At 42.7% G+C, this 20250-nt stretch overlaps 1 protein-coding gene and 1 pseudogene across 1 annotated transcript; one reads left to right on the top strand and one right to left on the bottom strand.

Moving 5' to 3' along the window:
* Positions 1–1040: 1040 nt before the first annotated feature.
* On the bottom strand, positions 1041–2876 carry LOC148121520 (NACHT, LRR and PYD domains-containing protein 14-like; annotated as a pseudogene).
* Positions 2877–12634: 9758 nt separating this feature from the next.
* Rbmxl2 (RBMX like 2) lies at positions 12635–14124 on the top strand. Its single transcript, XM_085692591.2, has one exon. It carries the CDS (start codon positions 12698–12700, stop codon positions 13859–13861), a length of 1164 nt encoding a protein of 387 aa, XP_085548717.2. The 5' UTR covers positions 12635–12697; the 3' UTR covers positions 13862–14124.
* Positions 14125–20250: the final 6126 nt, after the last annotated feature.

Genomic DNA, 20250 nt, shown 5'->3' with positions numbered 1-20250 from the left:
TATGCCCTAGTAGGTCTGTCTTTTATTGGCTATGTCCACAAAGCTGAAATTTCTCTTTCAAGTTTGTTTTTCAACAGGTATTTGCTTTTTTAAATTATCGTTTTATTGTATATTATATGTATATGAATGTTTTGCCTGCGTGAATGAGGGTGTTCCATGTGCATGCCTGGTGCCCAAAAAGGCCAGTAAGGCCTGGAACAGGAGACAAAGATGGTTGTGAACCTCCATGCAGGTACTGGTAATTGAACTTATGTCCTCTGGAAGAGCAGCCTGTGCTGTTAACCACTGAGCCATCTCTCCCAGCCCTCAGGTTTATATTTAAACTAATTTTTCTGTTAGGTCAGTATTCAAAGAAACTGGAGGAGGATTTTTTTTAAGTTTTTTTAGATTATAATATAATTTATATATTTTTCTTTTTAATCCTACAATACCTTTTTTTAAAAAAAAAGTTATTTATATTTCCATACAAAGTAATGTAGTTCTTCTCCAGATGGATGTGTCATTATATTCTGTTTTCATTTGTTTTCTTGCCCCGATTGACCTCCCCAGGGCCCTATTCTAAATATTTAGGTATCAAAATCTTGGTCATTAGCCAGAGGTGCTCTGAGGAAGAGATAGAAAGAAACATTACCTAGGTGCAGCGTGGTTAGAATAAGCAGCTTAGTGGGAGGGCTGTCCTTCCCGCCCCCCACGTACTATCCATGCCTTTCCTGTTTCTTAGGGTAATATTCTTTGTACAATAGCATAACTGTAACAAGGGTAGAAGGTAGGGCAAAGAAGACCAATGGGAATACTCCATTAAAATTTCCCCTGTGCCAGGAGACATTGACATGCCTTTGATCTCAGCACTCAGAGGAAGACAGCTTTCTGAGTTCAAGGCCAGCCTAGTCTACAGAGCAAGGTCCAGGACTGCCAGGGCTACACAGAGGAAACCCTGTCTCAAAACAAAAAACCACACACACACAACAATTCCCCACCTAAGACTTACTGTAGTTTTTGTAGTTGGCACTTCGGGTGACATAATTCTTCATTTATAATTATCACCAATGCTTCATCAAGGATGCTTTCATATAGATCCATTTCTCTGTATGAAAATGTATGAAAATAGGAAAGTTGAACGTTTCCTCCAGGTGGCCTGCTTGCTCTTTATTCAGTAGACCGAACAAAAAGCATTTCATCTGTTCCAAATGAGGGTCCTCAGAATGGTTGCTTTCAAGTAACAGATACAAGCTTTCAAAAGGTTTGAGGGGATAATCTTTTTCTTCTGGATACTCTCTTAGCAAGTAGAACAAAGCTCCAAAAAACTCCTGAACTTGGAGGTTAGTGAACACATAGCAGTTCTCATACTCGGTGTCCTCCTGAAGAACCTTCACATTCAAGAAGACTGAGATGTCATCTCTGGTCAACTCATGTTTTCTGAGATTTCTCTTGTAGAGTATATGCTTCATAGTCCAAATACCTTCAGCAGCTGCCTGGCACAGGCTCCTCAGTAGGGTTTCATTGGGCAGAGTAACAGAGCTCCCATCTGTTCGTGAAAATAAGCTGCAGACATAGCATGTGAACAGAGCTGTGGTGGTTTGGCAGGTCATTGCAATATTGTCACCTTTCTCCACTTCTGCTTCAGACAAGTACAGACCACCCAGCACACTTGGCAGACACGGCACATGTTGAAAAGTCGTGGATTCTTCCTTATTGATAGATCGCACCTTTAGCCCATTTCTTATCGTTCAGAAAGAAATGCTGAATGTAGTCCATCCGTGCATTCTCAGACAGCCCCGGCAGCTCTGCGCAATGAGGTTTATGTAACAAGGGCGTCAGTTTCTTCCATGCTGTGGATCTTGCTGTTACTAACAAGAATGATTCAGGAAGCATCACTTTCCTCAGCAAACTACTAATAAGAAAGGACACTGGGTGCTCCTGGGTCCAGTCATTACATAGTGCAAACTCTGGCTCTTCAAATGAGAAGTCCAGCTCATCAAAACTATCAATCAGAAAAAGGAGATTTCTGGACTCGGACAGGATCTGTTCAGTGGGGACTTCAGAACTAGGCCAGTTCTTGAATATTAACTGAGCAAAGCTTTTCTCCTTCATTTGACTAATTTCTCTCCCACTGAGATAAAAAACATAGGCAAACTTCTTGAAGAGATTGCCATCTGCCCATTCTAACATTGCCTTTCTCAACAGTGTTGTCTTTCCAACTCCAGCAGCTCCATAAAGGATGACTGTTTGTCGCATCTTATAAGTGTTGATATCCATATCAAATACATTCTCCAACAGCTTTTGTTCTTTCTGAATAATTCCCTGATATAAAGTTGCAGATTCTCCAGACAAAGAGTTCTTATCCCATGCAACACAAAATTTTTCTTTATTACAGTTCTGTAGTCTGTTCCATCACCTAAAGTCTGTTAGAAAAGACCCATACCCACATTGAATATCTTTAATTTCAGTGTTAAGATTCTCACTCCCACCCTTGCTCTTCTTTCTGCCCATCCTTCCTCTTTTCTCTGTCCACCTTCCCTTTTTCTTTCAGCCATATAAGTATTAGGAACTGGACTCAGAGCTTCTGGAAGAGCATCAAGTGTTATTAATTACTTAGCAATCTCTCCAGCTCCCTAGGCTAACTTTTGACTAGGCATTTCTGAATATTGTTTTCTTGATATCCCAAAGTCAACATGGTTTTGACTTTCACTTTGATCATAAATACAGTTTTATTGACTTTGAATGACAGAACAGTGGTGCATTGGAAGTAAACTGCCCGACTGAATAATGGTCCTTAATGACATCTTAATGCTAAACTGACCAAAGTCTTGGTCCTCAGACAGCATTTTCTCTTCAGAAACTTGGTCTTCCATCACCTCAGCATCCTCCAACTCCATGGTTTTGTTGTCCCTGCAACAGGTTCCAAGATGAGCTTTATGAATGAGGGTCAAATTTTTCTGTGTTATGATTCTATTTCAATCGGGATTTATTAAAACTAGAGCCAAGAGTTTCAAGTTGCCACAGCATAGCTGAGGAGAAAATTTGGTACAAACTTTGGGGTGGACCTCTTGCCCTCTCTCTGCTCTATCATCAGGCGCAAAGCTCCCTTGCTTGTTCTGACTTCGAAGGGAGTGTAAGCAGAGTTCAAAGGAGATAATGTGTATGTGGACACACACACACACAAACACACACACACACGAGAGCCTCACATATGAAGACTGGGTGCTGCTCATGAATTTTAAACATTAAACATAAAATTTCACAAAATAATAACAGTATTTGAGTTTGCCTTTTTAGCCCATTACTCATGTCAGCAAATATGTTGATCATATCTGAGAGTCCTCAAAGGTTTTGACTTGATCTGTAGTTTAGGCACAGGTACTTTCAATTGTAATGCAGATTACAATACAAAACTGTAAATTACAAAATGTTCCTCAAATGATCCAACGTCCCCACGAAAACAGCTTGTGCCTACTTCCGGATAGTTCCTTAGCAACATAGTTGGACTCTGTTTTACTCTTTACACGTATCCCTCAGGTTCATCTTAACAAAATGTTTCAAGAGCCACGTTCCAGGTTTGCCCTCTTGGATAGTATTTGTTTATCAAGTAAACCAGTTTCTCCCACTTGGCCTCCAGTGTGGCCTCTGGTATTGAACAGCATCCAGGATCTACATTCCCCTTTAGGAGTAACTTGAATTTGTTTAGTCCCTCATTGTTCAGCTGATCCAAATAAAATAGCCCAAATTCAGAAAAGGAATTGTCTGGATTTAGGTTTGTGGGGAAGAGTGACTTAAAGACAGAGTTAACGAGACCTATGAAGAGTATGAGAAGAAAATCCACTCTATACACACAGGTTAATCCATCATATATTTAATCCACTGGACAGGCTCAGCATTGACCTCAAGTCTGCCATATGCTCTATCATAAAACAGTCCTTGTCCTCCAGACAGAAGCAGGTAGGCTAACTGCAGATCTTTCCTTCTCCCTCTTTAAATTCTGTCCCCAGCTTTGGGTCTGGCTACCTGCTGTGGCCTGTCCCTCCTCCATGCCTTTACCTCCATTGCATCAGGAAGATCTCCAACCTTCCTCCCCATTCATCCAGTTATCCCAGCCCCCAACTCCAGTAAGCATTGCCTTAGAAGCTTCCAGCTAAAACAAGTAGGCCGGTGAAGCAGGCAGTCAAGCATCAGGTCTTACTCTCCCTCCTCTCCTATATATCCCACCCCACAATTTCATATCCATCTTAGCAGATTACCTGTTATGGCCTCTCCATACTCTCTGCCCTATTCCCAGAGGACTAAGGAGATCCTGGTGGAATGCCCTGGTTTCCCCTCCCATGGAATCCATCGTGCCCCTCCCCAAGATCATCCCAATTCCTAAATTTAGTTCCCAAATATCTAGAAACAAATTTTACCCCATCCCCAACTCCACCCAGTGGCTATACCTAGAAGGATTTGAGAGCAATTCCTTATCCAGTAACAGTCACATCCTCCAAAGAAAAGGAGCTCTACAGATACAAGGAACAAAACCCCTACCTAACAAAAACAAGACCAGATATCAACACCTAGAATCCCAATCCTACCAAAGCCAGATTCCCAGACTGCAGCACAACACCACAAGCAGTACCAGTCAGGACAATTATGTCTGCTCTAGATCCCAGCAACCCTACCTTAGCAGGCCCTGAGAATGACAGCACAGATGACAAACAAGACAAAGACCTTAAAGCAGCCTATGGATGTTCACAAATAGAAAATGAAGACACCCCTTAAAGAAATATATAAAAACCATGATGATAGTGGAAGAAGTGAATAGAACAGTTTAAGATCTGAGCATGGAATTAGAACCAATAAAGAAAACTCAAACAGAGGGAAATTTGTGCATAAAATATTTAGAAACTCAAAACATTAGAGAAAAGTCTCACCAACAGAGTAAAAGAGACAGAGGAGAAAATCTCAGGCATTGAAGACACGGTAGAAGAAATGGATACCTTGGACAAAGAAAAAGTCTAAGAAAAAAAATTCTGGCACACTATTCAGGAATTTAAACACTATGAAAAAAATTTAAGGACAATAGGACAATGAAAAAAATTAAGGCCTAGAGGCTGGCAGCAGACTTGATTCCCCAAAAGCAGGCACATGTTGTTCATTGACCAAAAAAAAAAAAAAAAAGTATGTGAACTAGGGGAAACATTAAAAAAGATTCCATTAGTGCTCAGTAGTCAAATGTATTAAAGTCAAATGGAGTAGACAGAAGCTGGGGGCCGAGTGTTTAAAGCTGCTTGACAGATTTTTCATTTTGCAAAGCAGAGTTCTCAAAAGTACAATGTGGATGCACTTAGCTTTACTGGACTTCGTACCTAAAATGGGTAAGAAGGTAAACTGGTGGGCATTTTACTACTTTAAACACTACGTTTTAAACATAGGAAGGGCTGATCTCTTCATTGTCAGTGAACTTGGGGCCCAGAAAGGGCCATACGCGTGTCTAGGTGGTTGGACCAGAGGTCAGTCCTAGAAGAAACTGGAAACAGCATATCCCAGGTCATAATAGAAGGGTGAAGTTTTAACTGCCTTGAGGCTTTGAACTCAGGAATAACCCTGCAGCTTTCTAATTGTTCTTGCCCAGTACAGCCTACTACAGAGGTCCTTTTAAGAGTTTCCTTTAATGATGATGGGGCCAGTGTGGCTGGTGAGAGAATCTGTACCCACTCCAGCTTACAGGTTCACTTTTGACCCTGATCTCTGACGCAGAAGGCTTCCTCCTTTCTGGTTTCTGGTACACTTAAATAACGATAGTATCATCTCTTGCTCCAAACCTCTCAGGCTGTTAGGATACTCCAGGTTTTCTCCATCCTAGAGCCTATAAGTAATGATAGAATCTAGTCTCTACTTTAGAGCAGCTCTCCCCATCTAACAGAAATGGACAGGCACCCCACGGGTGCACTGCAGACAAGACTGCTCCCCTGGAAAGAGAGTTAACATCAAATGGTATTAATGCTAAGTTATCACGTCACACTAGTCCCTCATAGAAATCAGAGAACGTGGCTGCAAACTCCTGTTGAAACCTCGCACCATCCTTAAAAAGTTATCAATAAGAGGCTTAGAGGCTCCTTCCTCTTCTATAAGGGCCTGATTCTCTTCAGAGACCCAGTAATGGTGTCCTTCTCTGGCACTGGGTCTGAACTCTCCATCAGAGCACCCAGCACAAGGTCTTATTGCCCAGCTATTCATCTCAGTGTTCTCTTGAGCCCCCCATCCAAAACATAATAGCCTATTTGTTCGTTTCCTTTCCTCATTTACTATTCATTCTTCTATTCACACATAAAATCTCCCCCTTTAAGTAGTAGTTACCTGAAGTCCAAACCACCATGCAAGACTAGATTTCAGAGAAAAATATTAGACTAGCAAACACTTGGCTTCAATCCATTCCTAGAGAGTAGGGTTACACACAGCAAGCAACAGTAGGTCATTTCTACCCACAGGAAACACAGCTGTGGGCTGGGGAGTTGGCTCAGTGGTTAAGAGACCATACTGCTCCATGTTCAATTTTCATCACCCATATCAGGTGGCTCACAACCACCTGTATCTCCAGCTCCAGGGGCATCCAACTCCTCTGGTCTGTACGGATGCTGAACTCACATATATATAACATACAGACACATACACAAAGACATGTATGTTTGTAGGTGATGAATATTTAGTTTTTTTTAATTCTTTTAAAAATACAGCTGTTTTGTTCTTTGTCCCAGTTTTATCAAGTAGCATGAAGGTACTGTGAGGAACTGACTTTCAAACTCCATTTTAAAGAAGGGCTTCATCTGAAACTGAGATCTCAGCTCCAGAAATGTGCTGTGATAGTCAATTAAGGAGCTGGGGAGCAGGGCCATAAAATTTAACGAGGTCCAGCTGTTCCTAGGAAGTCTCCTGTCCTTTAAAATAACTTGTCAGTAATTTATGCCTCTTTGTTAAATGTCTCACACCCAAAAACTAACTGATGGTTTCAGAAACTTACCCTACGTCCCTCCTTCTTACCCAACCCAAGACTACAGGACAAGAATTCCCCTGATTATGGTGTTTCCCCTTTAAAAGCTCTCCCCTCCCTGGGCTCAGCACTACACTTTCCTCACCTATCGCACTGGAGTGTTGGAAAGAGATGGTCCAAACTTGAGTTTGGATATTAAATACCCTTACGTAATTTGCATCGGAAACCAGGCTCCATGAATTCATTTGGGGATCACTTGGGCATAACAGTACAACCTGCCTCACTGGGTCATCAGGAATTCTGACATAAAATTTTAAAAAAACATTTAAAATGACTTGTATAGTAATCATCCATCCTCCAAAACCTGACTTTGCATCCCTGTGAGCATCAGATAGTGAAAACAAAATTGAAGTGATGGGGTGGGCGAATAGCACAGTATGTGTTCCCACTCTTCTCCAAAACACCCACCCATAAAACAGGGATCTCTGTGTGGCTTCTCCATCGGCCTCCCTGTGTAGGGAGGATATGAGCATATGGGTGAGTCAGCTCTTCATGTTCTTCTGCTTTACACAATGTCTGAAGCACCTGTCTCTAATCTCTATCAAACTTGTACTCCTAAAAGAGCATCTCTCTGTTCATTGCTGGCATTATGTGATGTAAGCATGCCCCTAGTTTGAAGCTCACCATTACTTTAATGTCCTACGTTTCTGTTTTTCATAGCACTCTCAGCATTTGTATATCTTTCTATCAAGAGAACATGGTGGGAGTCAAGAACATAGTTCAATGGCAGAGGTCTTGCTGATCATGTGTGACGCTCTGGATTGAATCTCAAACACAAGGAAAATAAATAAAAATAAGAAGAAAGAAAAAATTCCAAGCCAGGGGGTGGTGGCACAAGTCTTTAATCCCAGCACTTGGGAGGTAGAGACAGGCAGATCTCTGTGAGTTCGAGGCCAGCCTGGTCTACAAGAACTAGTTCCAGGATAGCTAAGACTGTTACACAGAGAAACTCTGTTTCAAAAAGCAACCAACCAAACAAAAAACAACAACAAAGAAAAAATTCCACTTCTGGCCCAAATCAATCCTACCTACCGGTTATGTTCTTTAACTCCTCGCAAGGAATGGGGCATATGGACAAACTCTGTCTCCTCTACTGGCCAAAGAGTCTTTAACAGTGATTTCTACCTCAGCAATACAAGATGAAGAGATCTAACTTTCTCCAATTTCTGCATTTATTGTAATTATGACAGGGCAATGTAGTGCAGGGTTCCTACCATCTTATATTCTTGATGAACCCATTTCAGATTTAAGTAGTATTTGATCTCCTTGATAGAGACTCCCATGGAAAATTACCCACCTCTATTCTAGGACCCTAGTTCAGGTGCCCCAGCTAACTTACCTCAGCTTCTGTTAAACTGCCTGCTTGTGCAAACCTCCTTCTCCTGCTAATGGCTTATGTTTGTACCTGTTAAACTACTTGCTTGTAGAAAACCTCTCCGGGTGGCAGCAGCAGAATGAGACACCAGGATGTGGTTTTTGCCTTTAAAGACCCCTTGCTCTAAATGCTTGGGACTACACTTTGGTCCTAAATACCTGAGTGCAGTTCCAATCAATTGGAACAAAGACTTTCACTCGGCTATAAACTATGTTTGTGTGGTCCTCTCTAGTAGGTTCCCTGTGACATAATCCCCCACTCATTTGGGTCAGTTCACAAATCAGAATGTCACTTCAAACAAGTGTATAGTTATTATTCACTGGTAAATTCTACCCACCTTTTGAAGCTACATGTAGTTTTGACTTTTCTTCCCCCTTTGAGGTAAGGTTGCCCAGGCTGGTTTCAGATTCCCAGGCTCAAACAATTCTCCAGCCTCCACCTTCCAAATGGAGACTACAGGTCTGTACCACTTTACCTAGTTCCCATGTTAAGTTCCTCTTATGGACATCAACATATTATATTTTAATGTACCTTCAACATTCCCATGATGATGTTTCCCTTTAAGGTATCCCCTTAAAGCCAGGTATCTATTGTTCCTCTACTTAACCATATAGTCAGGCTACTTACTAGCACCATGGAAACAGTAAAAACCCATGCATAAAAGCTTGTACCATTGTTTAAATTCTTCATGACTGCTAGGAAAACAGCATTTTATTTAGACACCCTGTCTTAGGGTTTTATCGCTGTGATAAGACACCACAGCAACTCTTATAAAGGAAAGCATTTAACTGGGGTCGTTTGCAGTTCAGAAGTTTAGTCCATTGTCAGCACTGAAGCAAAGCATGGTGGCATGCCAGCAGACATGGTGCTGGAGAGGCAACTGAGAGTTCTACATCTGGATCAGCAGAAAGGAGGAAGAGAGTGTGAGCCACTGGGTCTGACTTGAGCTTTGAAACCTCAAAGCCCACCCCCAGAAACACACTTGCTCCAACAAGGCCACACCTCCCAATAAACCCATGGGGGGCATTTTCATTCAAACCACAGAGCACCTTTCTTTAAACACAGTGATGTCTCTCCAAAAAGATGCTGTCCAATAGTCTTAGAACTCCAAAAATATAACTATACAACTCTTTACTGGTCAATTGAGTTCTGTGTACAAAGCACTGTTCATACAATACAATCTATCATTATTTTATACTATTCCAAAATCAGTTCTAAGGGAACTTAGATAAGTCTTCTTCTTAAGACTTCTTGATAAGTCTACTAAGTAAGTAAGTATGTTTTCCTTCAGTTCCATATTCCCACTGCAACTCAGTAAAGATGGATATTATATATATGTATACATATATATATATATATATAATTTGCCAACACCATATCTATATCTATATCTATGGTTAACTGCCTGCTTGTGCAAACCTACACACACACACGGTGCTCAGCAGTTAAAATGCCCACACGAGATTTGTCTTTTGAATATGCTTGGTTTATTCACACAATCACTCCTTATAATACCATGCTAGTAAAATGGATAATAGTTAAACAGACATCTCACCAAGCAGGGAACAGTTAGTTGGGCAGAAAACACTACTGCAGAGATCTTCTCAGGTGAGGATGCTTCAGAAGCTTGGCAGGCTCAACCCATGTCCACTGTGAAGTCTTTCAACTGTGGCTGGCTGGGAGGATGGTGCTAGCAGATGTCAAGGAGGTCACTGAGAATGTCAGTCAATGGCTAATGCTGACAAGCCAGCACGTGTGAGCTCAGCAATGACGCTAGAAGTGCAAGGGTCACCAAAGGCAGGGTCACACAGAGGCCAGTCTTAAAGCCTCCTTGCCAGTGTGTATCAGTACAGAAGATTGGGAAACCACATTTGGGAAATATGGCAATTTGGTCATGTTTTAAACCGACAAGGGACCAGTTTAAAAGTTCCGGTTTTTCTGTTATTTCAATTGGCTGTGGCTGTACTAACAAATCAACACCACCTAGGGATTAGTTCATTAGCATATCAAGACTTGTTTTGGGATTTAGATAGTATCTGAGTTGCTTGGTGGCAGATCCATTAACACTACAGAGCTTGCCTGGGACAGGGCTTGGGGCAGGGTGCTTATCTCCAAGTCTATCTGAGCTGCTTGGCTGTAAGCACCAGTCTTACAGCATTGCATTATTCTAAACCACACAAAAATGATTTTCACTAGTGTTCCTACCAATTCTGTTCTACTTTTAAAAACTTACCACTTCTGTCTTCTGTGGAAGTGAGCTCAATTTATGTAGTTTAAACTTAAATCTGTGCTTCCCTAACAAGCATAAGACCTTGACGATTCTTGAAACTCCAATAGTGCTAGCACTCAAATCTGTTCAGCATGTCTTCTGTCTCTAGGCTGTTTGGCCTCTGAGTTCAACTCCTGAACCAATGTTCTTGAAGCAGAGCGAACAGGTTTTGATTTTTAAATTTTGAGTACACTCTTGAGGTAGGAATAAATCTGCCCTATGCCATTAGGAAAGTATATTGTAACATGCCATTAGGGAAGGAGAGCTACCTCTTTCTTTCACAATCTTCTAGGCTATAACTGTGGCCACTTTGGCCCTAAAAGAATCAGTTTGCTTTCTTTTTCACTAAACTTCTAGTAAAGACTACTGAATTGCATTGACCCCTTTCAGGCTACTGAGACATCAAAACTAATCTAAGAGGAGCCTTAGAACGAAAGAGAGCAAAAGTTCCAGGCACACAGGGCTCTCCTCTTTCCTTGGCATGAGTAAAGTCTAGAAGTAACTCAATCTGATCGCTTCCTACTCCTCAGGAGCACAAAAGTTCTCATGTTCTTATTGCTGGGTTGGCTAAGTGGTCAGTTTCCACACTGAACCCATCCGGGTCCCCATCAGCATTTACATGGTTAGCATAAACCCAGCTCTCTTAGTTACCCTTGCACTGTTGTGAAGAGATACCATCCAAGGCAGATGGTATAGACAGAGCATTTAACTGGGTGCTTGCTTACAGTGTCCAAGGGTTAGTCCATTATCATTGGAGTGAGAAGTGTGGTGGCAGGCAGCAGGCAGCAGGTATGGTGCTGGAGAGGTGACAGTTACATTGTGATCCTCAGGCTGCAGACAGCGAAAGGGAGACTGGGCATGGCATGGCCTTTTGAAACTTAAAAGCCTATGCCCAGTGACAGGACTAGTCCAAACAATGCCACACCTTTTAACCATTCTCAAATACTTCCTGGTGAGTAAGCATATGATATTCTATAGGGCCATTCTTATTCAAACCACCAGTTATGGGCAAAACTCATTGGCGGTAGATGAAAAAATAGTGACTACAGTTGTGAGGAAGGAAGGCACCAGGTGCGAGTTTCAGTGAGAGAAATGTTAGGCATCTTGATGTATGGATCATCCTTACATAAATACACACATGAAAGATTAAGCAATAAATGTAATACTTGGTAAGCAAATTTATAAACTTAGACAAGGTTAAGAGAAAATAGAAGAATAAAAATAGAAAGCATAACTTTTTCCGCTGCTGAGGAAAAATAAAGAGAAATCATTCCATAAGAAAAGTAAGAAAAATGGAGGAAAAAAGACAAGATAATCATGATTATTACAAAGCACATTGCAACTGGCAAGAAGAAATGTGAAAACCACTCTACTGTATACATGAGACCAAACAGACTAAGGTGAACAAACCAACAAAAAAGCCCAACAGAATGTGCAAAAAATAAGGAGTAAATCCAAACCATGACTCCCTCTCTCTGGCACTTCACTTCCTTCCCCTCCCGGCAAAAGCAAAAATAACGAGAAAAAAAAAATGAAGCGAGCCCTCTCATCTTATTACTAAACTTTTTATACAAATTTCGTTCTAAATTTTCTAAACGACTACTAATTTCATCTTCCAGGGTTTTTGTTGTTGTTGTTGTTTGCTTGTTTTTGAAAATCATTTTGGTCACTAGGCTTGGAATGCCTTCGAATTCTTCTCATTAAGATCAATGGAACTTCATTTCCCTCCCCTAACGGCTTCTCGTTCCGCCGCGCTTCAGGGAGGGAACCCCCTCCACGAAGCCAGGGCCACTGAGTGGCTCCGAACCCGGATTCCGCATCCCCGCGACAGCCGCTTGAGGAGCAGAGCGGCCGACCAATCACAGCCAGGAGCGCCCTGGCTGAGGGTCCGCCCGGCCCACCCTCCGCCCTCCCGCCTGCGCACTGCGCCACCCGACCGGTAGGAGGCTGCGTCGACCAGCAGGCAAGCCGAGCCCGTGCCTCGCCGCGTCTCCCGCGTCCCGCCCTGCGTCTCCACAGCCTCGCCACCGCCGACATGGTCGAAGCCGACCGTCCGGGAAAGCTCTTCATCGGAGGGCTCAACCTGGAAACCGACGAGAAAGCCCTCGAGGCGGCCTTCGGCAAGTACGGCCGCATCATCGAGGTACTCCTGATGAAGGACCGGGAAACCTCCAAGTCCAGAGGCTTCGCGTTCGTCACCTTCGAGAACCCCGCGGACGCCAAGGCCGCCGCCCGCGACATGAACGGCAAGTCCCTGGATGGTAAGGCCATCAAGGTGGCCCAGGCCACCAAGCCGGTGTTCGAGAGCGGCCGGCGCGGGCCCCCGCCCCCACGCAGCCGCGGCCGCCCGAGGGGCCTGCGCGGTAGCCGCGGTGGCGGCGGCCCGCGGCGCCCTCCGTCCCGGGGCGGGTCGGCCGATGAAGGCGGCTACGCGGGGGATTTCGACCTGCGCCCCGCGCGAGCCCCGATGCCGCTGAAACGCGGGCCGCCGCCGCGCCGAGCCGGGCCCCCGCCCAAGAGAGCCGCGCCGTCGGGCCCGGCGCGCAGCGGCGCGGGTGTCCGCGGCCGGGCCCCGGGCTCGCGGGGCCGAGACGGCTACGGGGGCCCCCCGCGCCGGGAGCTGCCACCGCCGCGCCGCGACCCGTACCTGGGCCCGCGCGACGACGGCTACTCGCCCCGAGAGAGCTACTCGAGCCGCGACTACCCGAGCGCCCGCGACCCGCGCGACTTCGCGCCCTCGCCGCGCGACTACAGCTACCGCGACTATGGCCACTCGAGCGCGCGCGACGAATGCCCTTCCAGGGGCTACTGCGAGCGCGACGGCTACGGGGGCCGCGAGCGCGACTATGCCGAGCACCCCAGCGGAGGCTCCTATCGAGACCCCTTCGACGGCTACGGGGACCTGCGCGGCGCCGGCCCTGCCCGAGGTCCGCCGCCATCTTACAGCGGAGGCCGCTACGAAGAGTACCGCGGCTGCTCGCCCGACGGCTATGGCGGCCGCGACAGCTACCGCAGCGAGCGCTACTCGAGTGGCCGCGAGCGCGTGGGCAGGCCGGAGCGTGGGCTGCCGCCGTCTGTGGAACGAAGCTGCCCGACCCCGCGCGACTCCTACAGCCGCTCGGGCCGCCGGGCGCCCCCCAGGGGCGGAGGCCGAGTGGGAAGCCGCCTGGAGCGAGGTGGAGGTCGGAGCAGGTACTGAGCCCACTGGACTCGGACTCAGGACTCACGTCCAAGTCAAGAAAAGAAGAATCAGTTTCTTGGTAACTCACACAAGGACTAGGACTAAGAAGAATTGCTTTCCTTATTTTTACCGTTTTAAGATTTTTCCCCCGTTGTTAACTACCTCTGCATTTTTATGCTTTTAAGAGGCGCAAAAAAAAAAAAGTTAAAACTCGTTTAATTTCATTTTGGAATTGTTAAACGTTTCAACAAGCTCATGTTAAAAGTCTGACTTGAACCTGAGTAGTAGTCTTCCTTGTCGTTCAAAGTAGTTCTCATAAAGGCTTCTTTCTTCCAAATTTGCCCGATAAAGGAGGCAAGTGGTTCTAAGGTGTTTTCACAGAAATCTTGCCCACCTAAAGTGGAAAAAGGATCATACTGCCCCTTCAGACCAAACTGGGGTTTGGGGAGAAAGAGTTGGGGGGAAAGTGGTGTTGCTACTGGATTTTAAAGTGTCTTTCAAACCCCATCTCTGTTCCCAACACTAAAAGCAAACCAAACGGCAGCCAAACCCACTGGTCTAGACTCTCGGTAAAGAAAGTGCCATCTGCTCAATGCTCAATGAGTTTAAAGCAAATGGATGCTGACCTTTAATTTTTTTTGACTGTTTTTGCCTTTTCTTTGGGGATCTGCAGAGTCTCCTGTCACCTCACTCCCCAAAATAGCATTTACACACGACTGGAACAGCGATGGAATACTAAATTTAAAATTTGGCAAACCAACCTCAAAGCTGAAAAACAAAACAGCCCAAAATTATCAATTGATAGTGTTTATTTTTACCATTAATTACACATTATTAAGAGAGAAGTGTGCCAATGGTGGATTTGGGAATCGAAATGATTTCCATTCCTAACTCTGAGGTACTGGTTCAGGTGGAGAAACTTGGGCTTCTTTCCCTGGGGTGAAGCTTCTCAGGAACAGAGGTCAGAGAATCCCTGAAAGATTGCATTTCAACATCTGAGAATCTCAAATGCTTTGAAGGGACAGGATCAACTGTCTGAAAAGGGTTTGGTGAGTGTTCCCCACAGAAAAGGAGGGGTTGGGCGGAGAGAGACCAGAGAGGCTTCTTTCAAGATACTTCAGGAGAGACAGAAGTCTCCTTTTCACCCTAAACTTAGGTCAAGAAATATCTCGTGGAATTCCCCTGCTTGAGTGAGAAAAAAAGGTATAGAACTTATTTTCAGTGTAATTGCTCGAGGAAACAGATGGACACATGAGCAACTGCAACAAAAAATAGAGTTCTGAGTGCAACACACACAACCCTAGAGAATGTTTGTTTGTTTTTTGACAATGTAGTAGATGAATTAAAGAATATGCCATATAATGGCCCAGAAGATGAAATACAGCAAATAGAATTTTTAAATGCAGGAATTATTCTAGCAAAACTACCTGAGATTTTTATGGGGAAAAGTTATTTATTAACAGAAGAAGAACTAAACAAATGGAAATTTGTTTGCTCATGATTGAGAAGACATAACCATAGCTTCTCAATCTTGCCAAATTAACTTGAAAAAACAATGCAACTTCAACTGAAGTCACAACACATTTTTCTCATAGCTCCCCTCTCCTCCTTAATAACACCATTGATTGCTGATAAGTTGTGATGCAATATTAATAATTGGCAAGCTAAACCCAAAATAAAACAGTAGGTTTATTTCATCAACAAATTATGAAGGACCTCTAAGATAATGGATGTTATAACTAATTTTAAAATTTACATGACGGAATAAAGGGCAAGAAGAGCAAAAACAGTATTAAGGAAAAGTATTAGGAGATATCAAGATTTATTACAAAGCTCTAACAATCTAAACTGTATATTAACAACAGACAAGAATAGACCAGTAGACCAAAACCAGGAACCTAGAAACAGTTCCACTTACAGATACAAGCATTGTTATATGATAGAAGTAGCTTTAAAAGTCAGTGGTGAAAGGATGGACATTTTAAAAATGACTGTTGATTTGCAAATGATAAAGTCAGATTCTTTAACTCACACCATACACAGAAATATGTTCTAGATGGTTTGGAAACAGTTCTGAAGAAGAAAACTGAAAGAAAATTAAATGCATTCACCATAGGTGGGTAGAGAATTCTGTTTAAAGACAAAAGTACAAACCTACAAGGAAAATGTTGATACAATTTCCACACTATTAAGATATTTTGTGATAAAAGGTTCTATTAACAGTGAAATATCAAATAAATTGGAAGCATGTTGAAGTAACTTTCAAAAGAATACTTTGCAAGTCACTTTCTAAAAAATGACAAGAAATAAATGAGCAGAAGGATTCATGCTTTTCCTGGTAGGTGTAGAAGTTGATGCAGATTCTTTGGAAGTAAATTGACAGTGCCTGGTAAAGCTGAAAGGTGTGTCCTTCATCCAGAAATGTCAAGAAAAGACCCTAGAAAATGCACAAGTACACAAAGAGTTGTGCACAAAACTGGCCTTTTAGAGCCCTCTGTGTTTAAAGGGTGTAAACAGCTTATCAGGAACAGTTCACTCAGAGGATGAAGGTTCATCCAGAAGCTAAGGTGAATTGACCAGATTCAGTGATCAACGTGGGTAAGTATAAAGTATGTAGTAGAAGGGGGAAATTGTATAAATATAAATTATATAAATATACAAAATCAAAAAGCATTATAGGAGTGATAACAGTGATATTTAGTATGAGGAGGAGGAGATGGGAAGAGGAGTAAGTTTTAGGTGTATCTTATGCTCTGTGCTTTTTTTTTCTGAATGATAGATTTTACTGGGCATGATATCCCTTGAGATGAAGGCAGAGGATTATGAGTTGAGTACACCCTAGTTCTATATGTGAGACCTTGTCTCAAAACTAAATTTTTAAGAATTAAATTATATGAGGAGCTGGAGAGACTATGGAAGAAGTTGCGGGTTGGGGATCATTATCAGAATATAGTGTATGAGAGACTATATTTTTCCAATATAAAAGGAAAAACCTGGGCAATGGTGGTGCATGCCTTTAATCCTAGCACTTGGGAGGCAGAGCCGAGGGAGGCAGCTTTCAGTGAGTTTGAGGCCAGCCTGGTCTACAGAGTGAGTTGCAGGACAGGACAGGGCTATACAGAGAAACTTTGCCTCTAAAAGCCAAGAAAAAAACTAAATTATTTCAATGGTTTGTATTTAACACAGTTTCACAGTAAAAAATTTTAATATGAAAATTAGAGGTTTGCACAATACATGGTGTGTAACCAAACAATAAAATGTCATTTTTACAGCAATGGGCCTCTGTACTCACGTTAAAGGTGATGCACCTGACTAAGTGGCTAGAAACTTTCCGAACTGACTTACCCCTAGTTTATGATAATCTCAGCTCTAATTTCCATATCTGAATTCCAAATCTTAGGAAGTTGCAGGTTTCCCCCTCCAGGGCTTAGTTTTATCGTTTGAGATGGTATCCTACATTCTTCAGCAGTCTCAGACTCTAGCAAGACCTTGAATTCTTTGTCCCTGTCTAGTTGTCACTACCTCCTAGGTGCTTAGACTGTAGGCTGACGCCCCAGTCTAGTCCCAGACTTGTTCTGGAAGCAATGAAAAACTTCTGCAGTAAACATCACATCCTGAATAGTAATCTTAATGTTGAAGACATTTGTAACACTGGGGCCCTTGTAACATTTCTTTATATGGCTCCCAAACCCACCTTCCTTTTAGCTTCTATTTAAAAGCAATGTGATTGTTATTTTCTTAATATATTCCTTTCCAGGGACAATGACTCTGCTCTCAGTCTTTTCCTCCTTGGGGCAGATGTAGCAGTCATCAAGCAGAGTCAGCCTGTATTGCATACATACATTCCCTGTGGAGGAAAAAAGAAAAGTTTTTAGAATCTGCCTGATGCATATGTAGTGCTACTGATTCTAAAGACAATTTCTGTCCCAGGATAGCCCTTCTAAGAATATTTTTTTTCTGAGACAGGGTTTCTCTGTGTAACACCCAGGCTGTCCAGGTGCTCACTTTGTAGACCAGGCTGGCCTTAAAAGACCCAGCAATAAATATGTATAGATAATGTGGAACGTCATTATCGAGCACAAAACTTAACTTTAGAGGAGCTGCACTGCAGCAATGACCCCATGAGCTGAGGAGACCTGTTGGGATGTTTGAGGATGGTGCAGGGGAATAGCAGTACAGCTTCCCCCTTTGCCCGGGAGAAAACATTTGCTCACAGGTGCCATCCTCAGTCTGGAGTTTCCCCTACATCAGCTTTCAATATTGGGACCACACTAGTGTAGCTGTGAGCAACTGGTTAAAGCAGTAGAATGAGTTGTGAATTGTCTTAAAAAGCAGGCCTAACAATTTTCCTACTAAACTTTACAAAAATTAGGTGTCTTCTAGGAGACCAATCTGCCAGGTAGTCATTCTGGAGAAAGTAATCCTTAGCCAGGCAGTTTTAAACAAAATATCAGTTGAGCTTCTGACCTATGGTTTCATGTAGTCCAGGCAGGCCCCAAACTCTGCATTGTATCTGAGAATGATCTTGAGCTCTGGAGCTTCTTGATTCTTCCTTCCAAGTGGTGGGATTATGGGCATATGCCACCACCCACAGTGCTGGAGACTGAAGACAGGACTTTGTGCACGCTACCACTGAGTTAACATACCCAGCCATAACTTAATCCTTAGATTCAAACAGGATGATAGGCTGATTAAATTATACAAAAGCATGCAAATTTAATTATGCTACAGTTAACTATGAAGTAATAGCAGTAAGAGATTGTCACAGGACACCAGAAAATGCAACCTTAAAGAAGTAATAACCAAAATAAGATCTAAAGATGAGTGCCAGGTTGCTATGAGAGTAAATTTTAAATGTAGGACATAGGAAATTTTCTTACTGCTTTTCTTGAGCTCTGAATAAGAGTAATTTTACTTAGAGATGAAGTTAAAGGGAATTAATTAAGGACATACCTTGAGGTTGATTACCAGAAAAGCAGAAATGAGGAATGCCAATGAGAAAAAGGGAATGGAAGCAGGCACGGTAGCACATACCTGTATCCTCAGCACTCTGTGGCAGAAGGGGGGTGTGGCAATCTCATTTTGCACTTGACTGTCTTATCGTTGGCACCTGAACTATGGACCAGAGGAAGATTGGAGGTAGAGAACTGTCGTGTGCACTAAGGGCTAGATTTTCAGTTTGAAAAAGCTGAGTAGTTAAGTGTGCTTTCTGACACCAAACAAGGTTACCCTATAAGAATAGTCCACTAGATGTCACCAAAAGCTCAGCAGTTCCTGCTGTGCACCTGTACCATAGCATTGGGGACAGGGCCTGAAGCATATGCCTGAGATGGTGCTGATGCCTTCCTTCTAGATCAGATGAGATGAAATGAAGGCAGGTGGCCATCTTCAACACTCCTGAGGTGAGTACTGTATAACTTGAGAAACAGAAATAGATCCACGTACATATAAATACTAACAATTGATAGGGAAAGGTGGGGAATTCATGCTAACCAAATTGGGTAACTACTTTGAAAAAATCAAATGTAAAGTGCATATAAACATATCATTGTTCGCTAAAATAAGTTCCAGGTCTACTAAGTTTTACTTTAGTTAGGAATCTCTTATAGGTTTAAGGAAATGTTTTTAAAATTACATTTATTTAGTGTGAACACATGTACATGCCATGCCATGCCTATGGAAGTCAGAAGACAGCTTGTGGGAATCGGTACTCTCCTTCCATCATATTGGTACTGGGGATTAAACTTAGGTCATCAGGCTTGATAGCAAGTACCTTTCTTTACATGCTGAGCCATCTTAACCCTACAGGATTTTTCTTCTTATATGACAAAATTTATTATCATAATCATTTTTCTTTTTCAAAATGTTTTAAAATTCACTCTTTGAGAGTTTGATACAGCATGTTTTGATCACATTTAGCCCAGTACCCCAAGTCTTCCCTGATTGATCTTCCTCTTCCTTGCCTGGTGTTGTCCTTTTATTTTTTAAATCTTTCAAGACCAAGTTTAGTAGCATCAAAGCATTGACATTTTAATGCTAACTACCATTTATTCATTTATAAAACTATTTCATCTTGAAAAAATTATTTTCTTAAATGTAAAAAAAACCCAAAAGTTGAGAAGACACAGGTATAGTTTTATGTAATCAAATTTGAGAAGATTCTTGTAATTCAACAGGAGAGGGAAATGAAAGTTTTATACTAACATTTTTATATAAAATTTAAAACTTTCCATTTACTTAAGTTCACTAAACTTCTCATTATGTGAATATCCTATTTTTATTAATTAAATTTATGTATTATTTTACATTCTGGCCACAGTTTCCCTTCCCTCCTCTCATCCCATTCCCTCCTCTCCCAGTCTCTCCCTCCCCACTCTATTCCCACCCCCAATCCACTCCTCTTCTGT

The sequence above is a fragment of the Myodes glareolus genome, chromosome 7 (assembly GCF_982192425.1).
Source record: "Myodes glareolus chromosome 7, mMyoGla1.1, whole genome shotgun sequence".
Taxonomy (NCBI): Eukaryota; Metazoa; Chordata; class Mammalia; order Rodentia; family Cricetidae; genus Myodes; species Myodes glareolus.
This window is presented reverse-complemented; position numbering and strand designations above follow the sequence as displayed.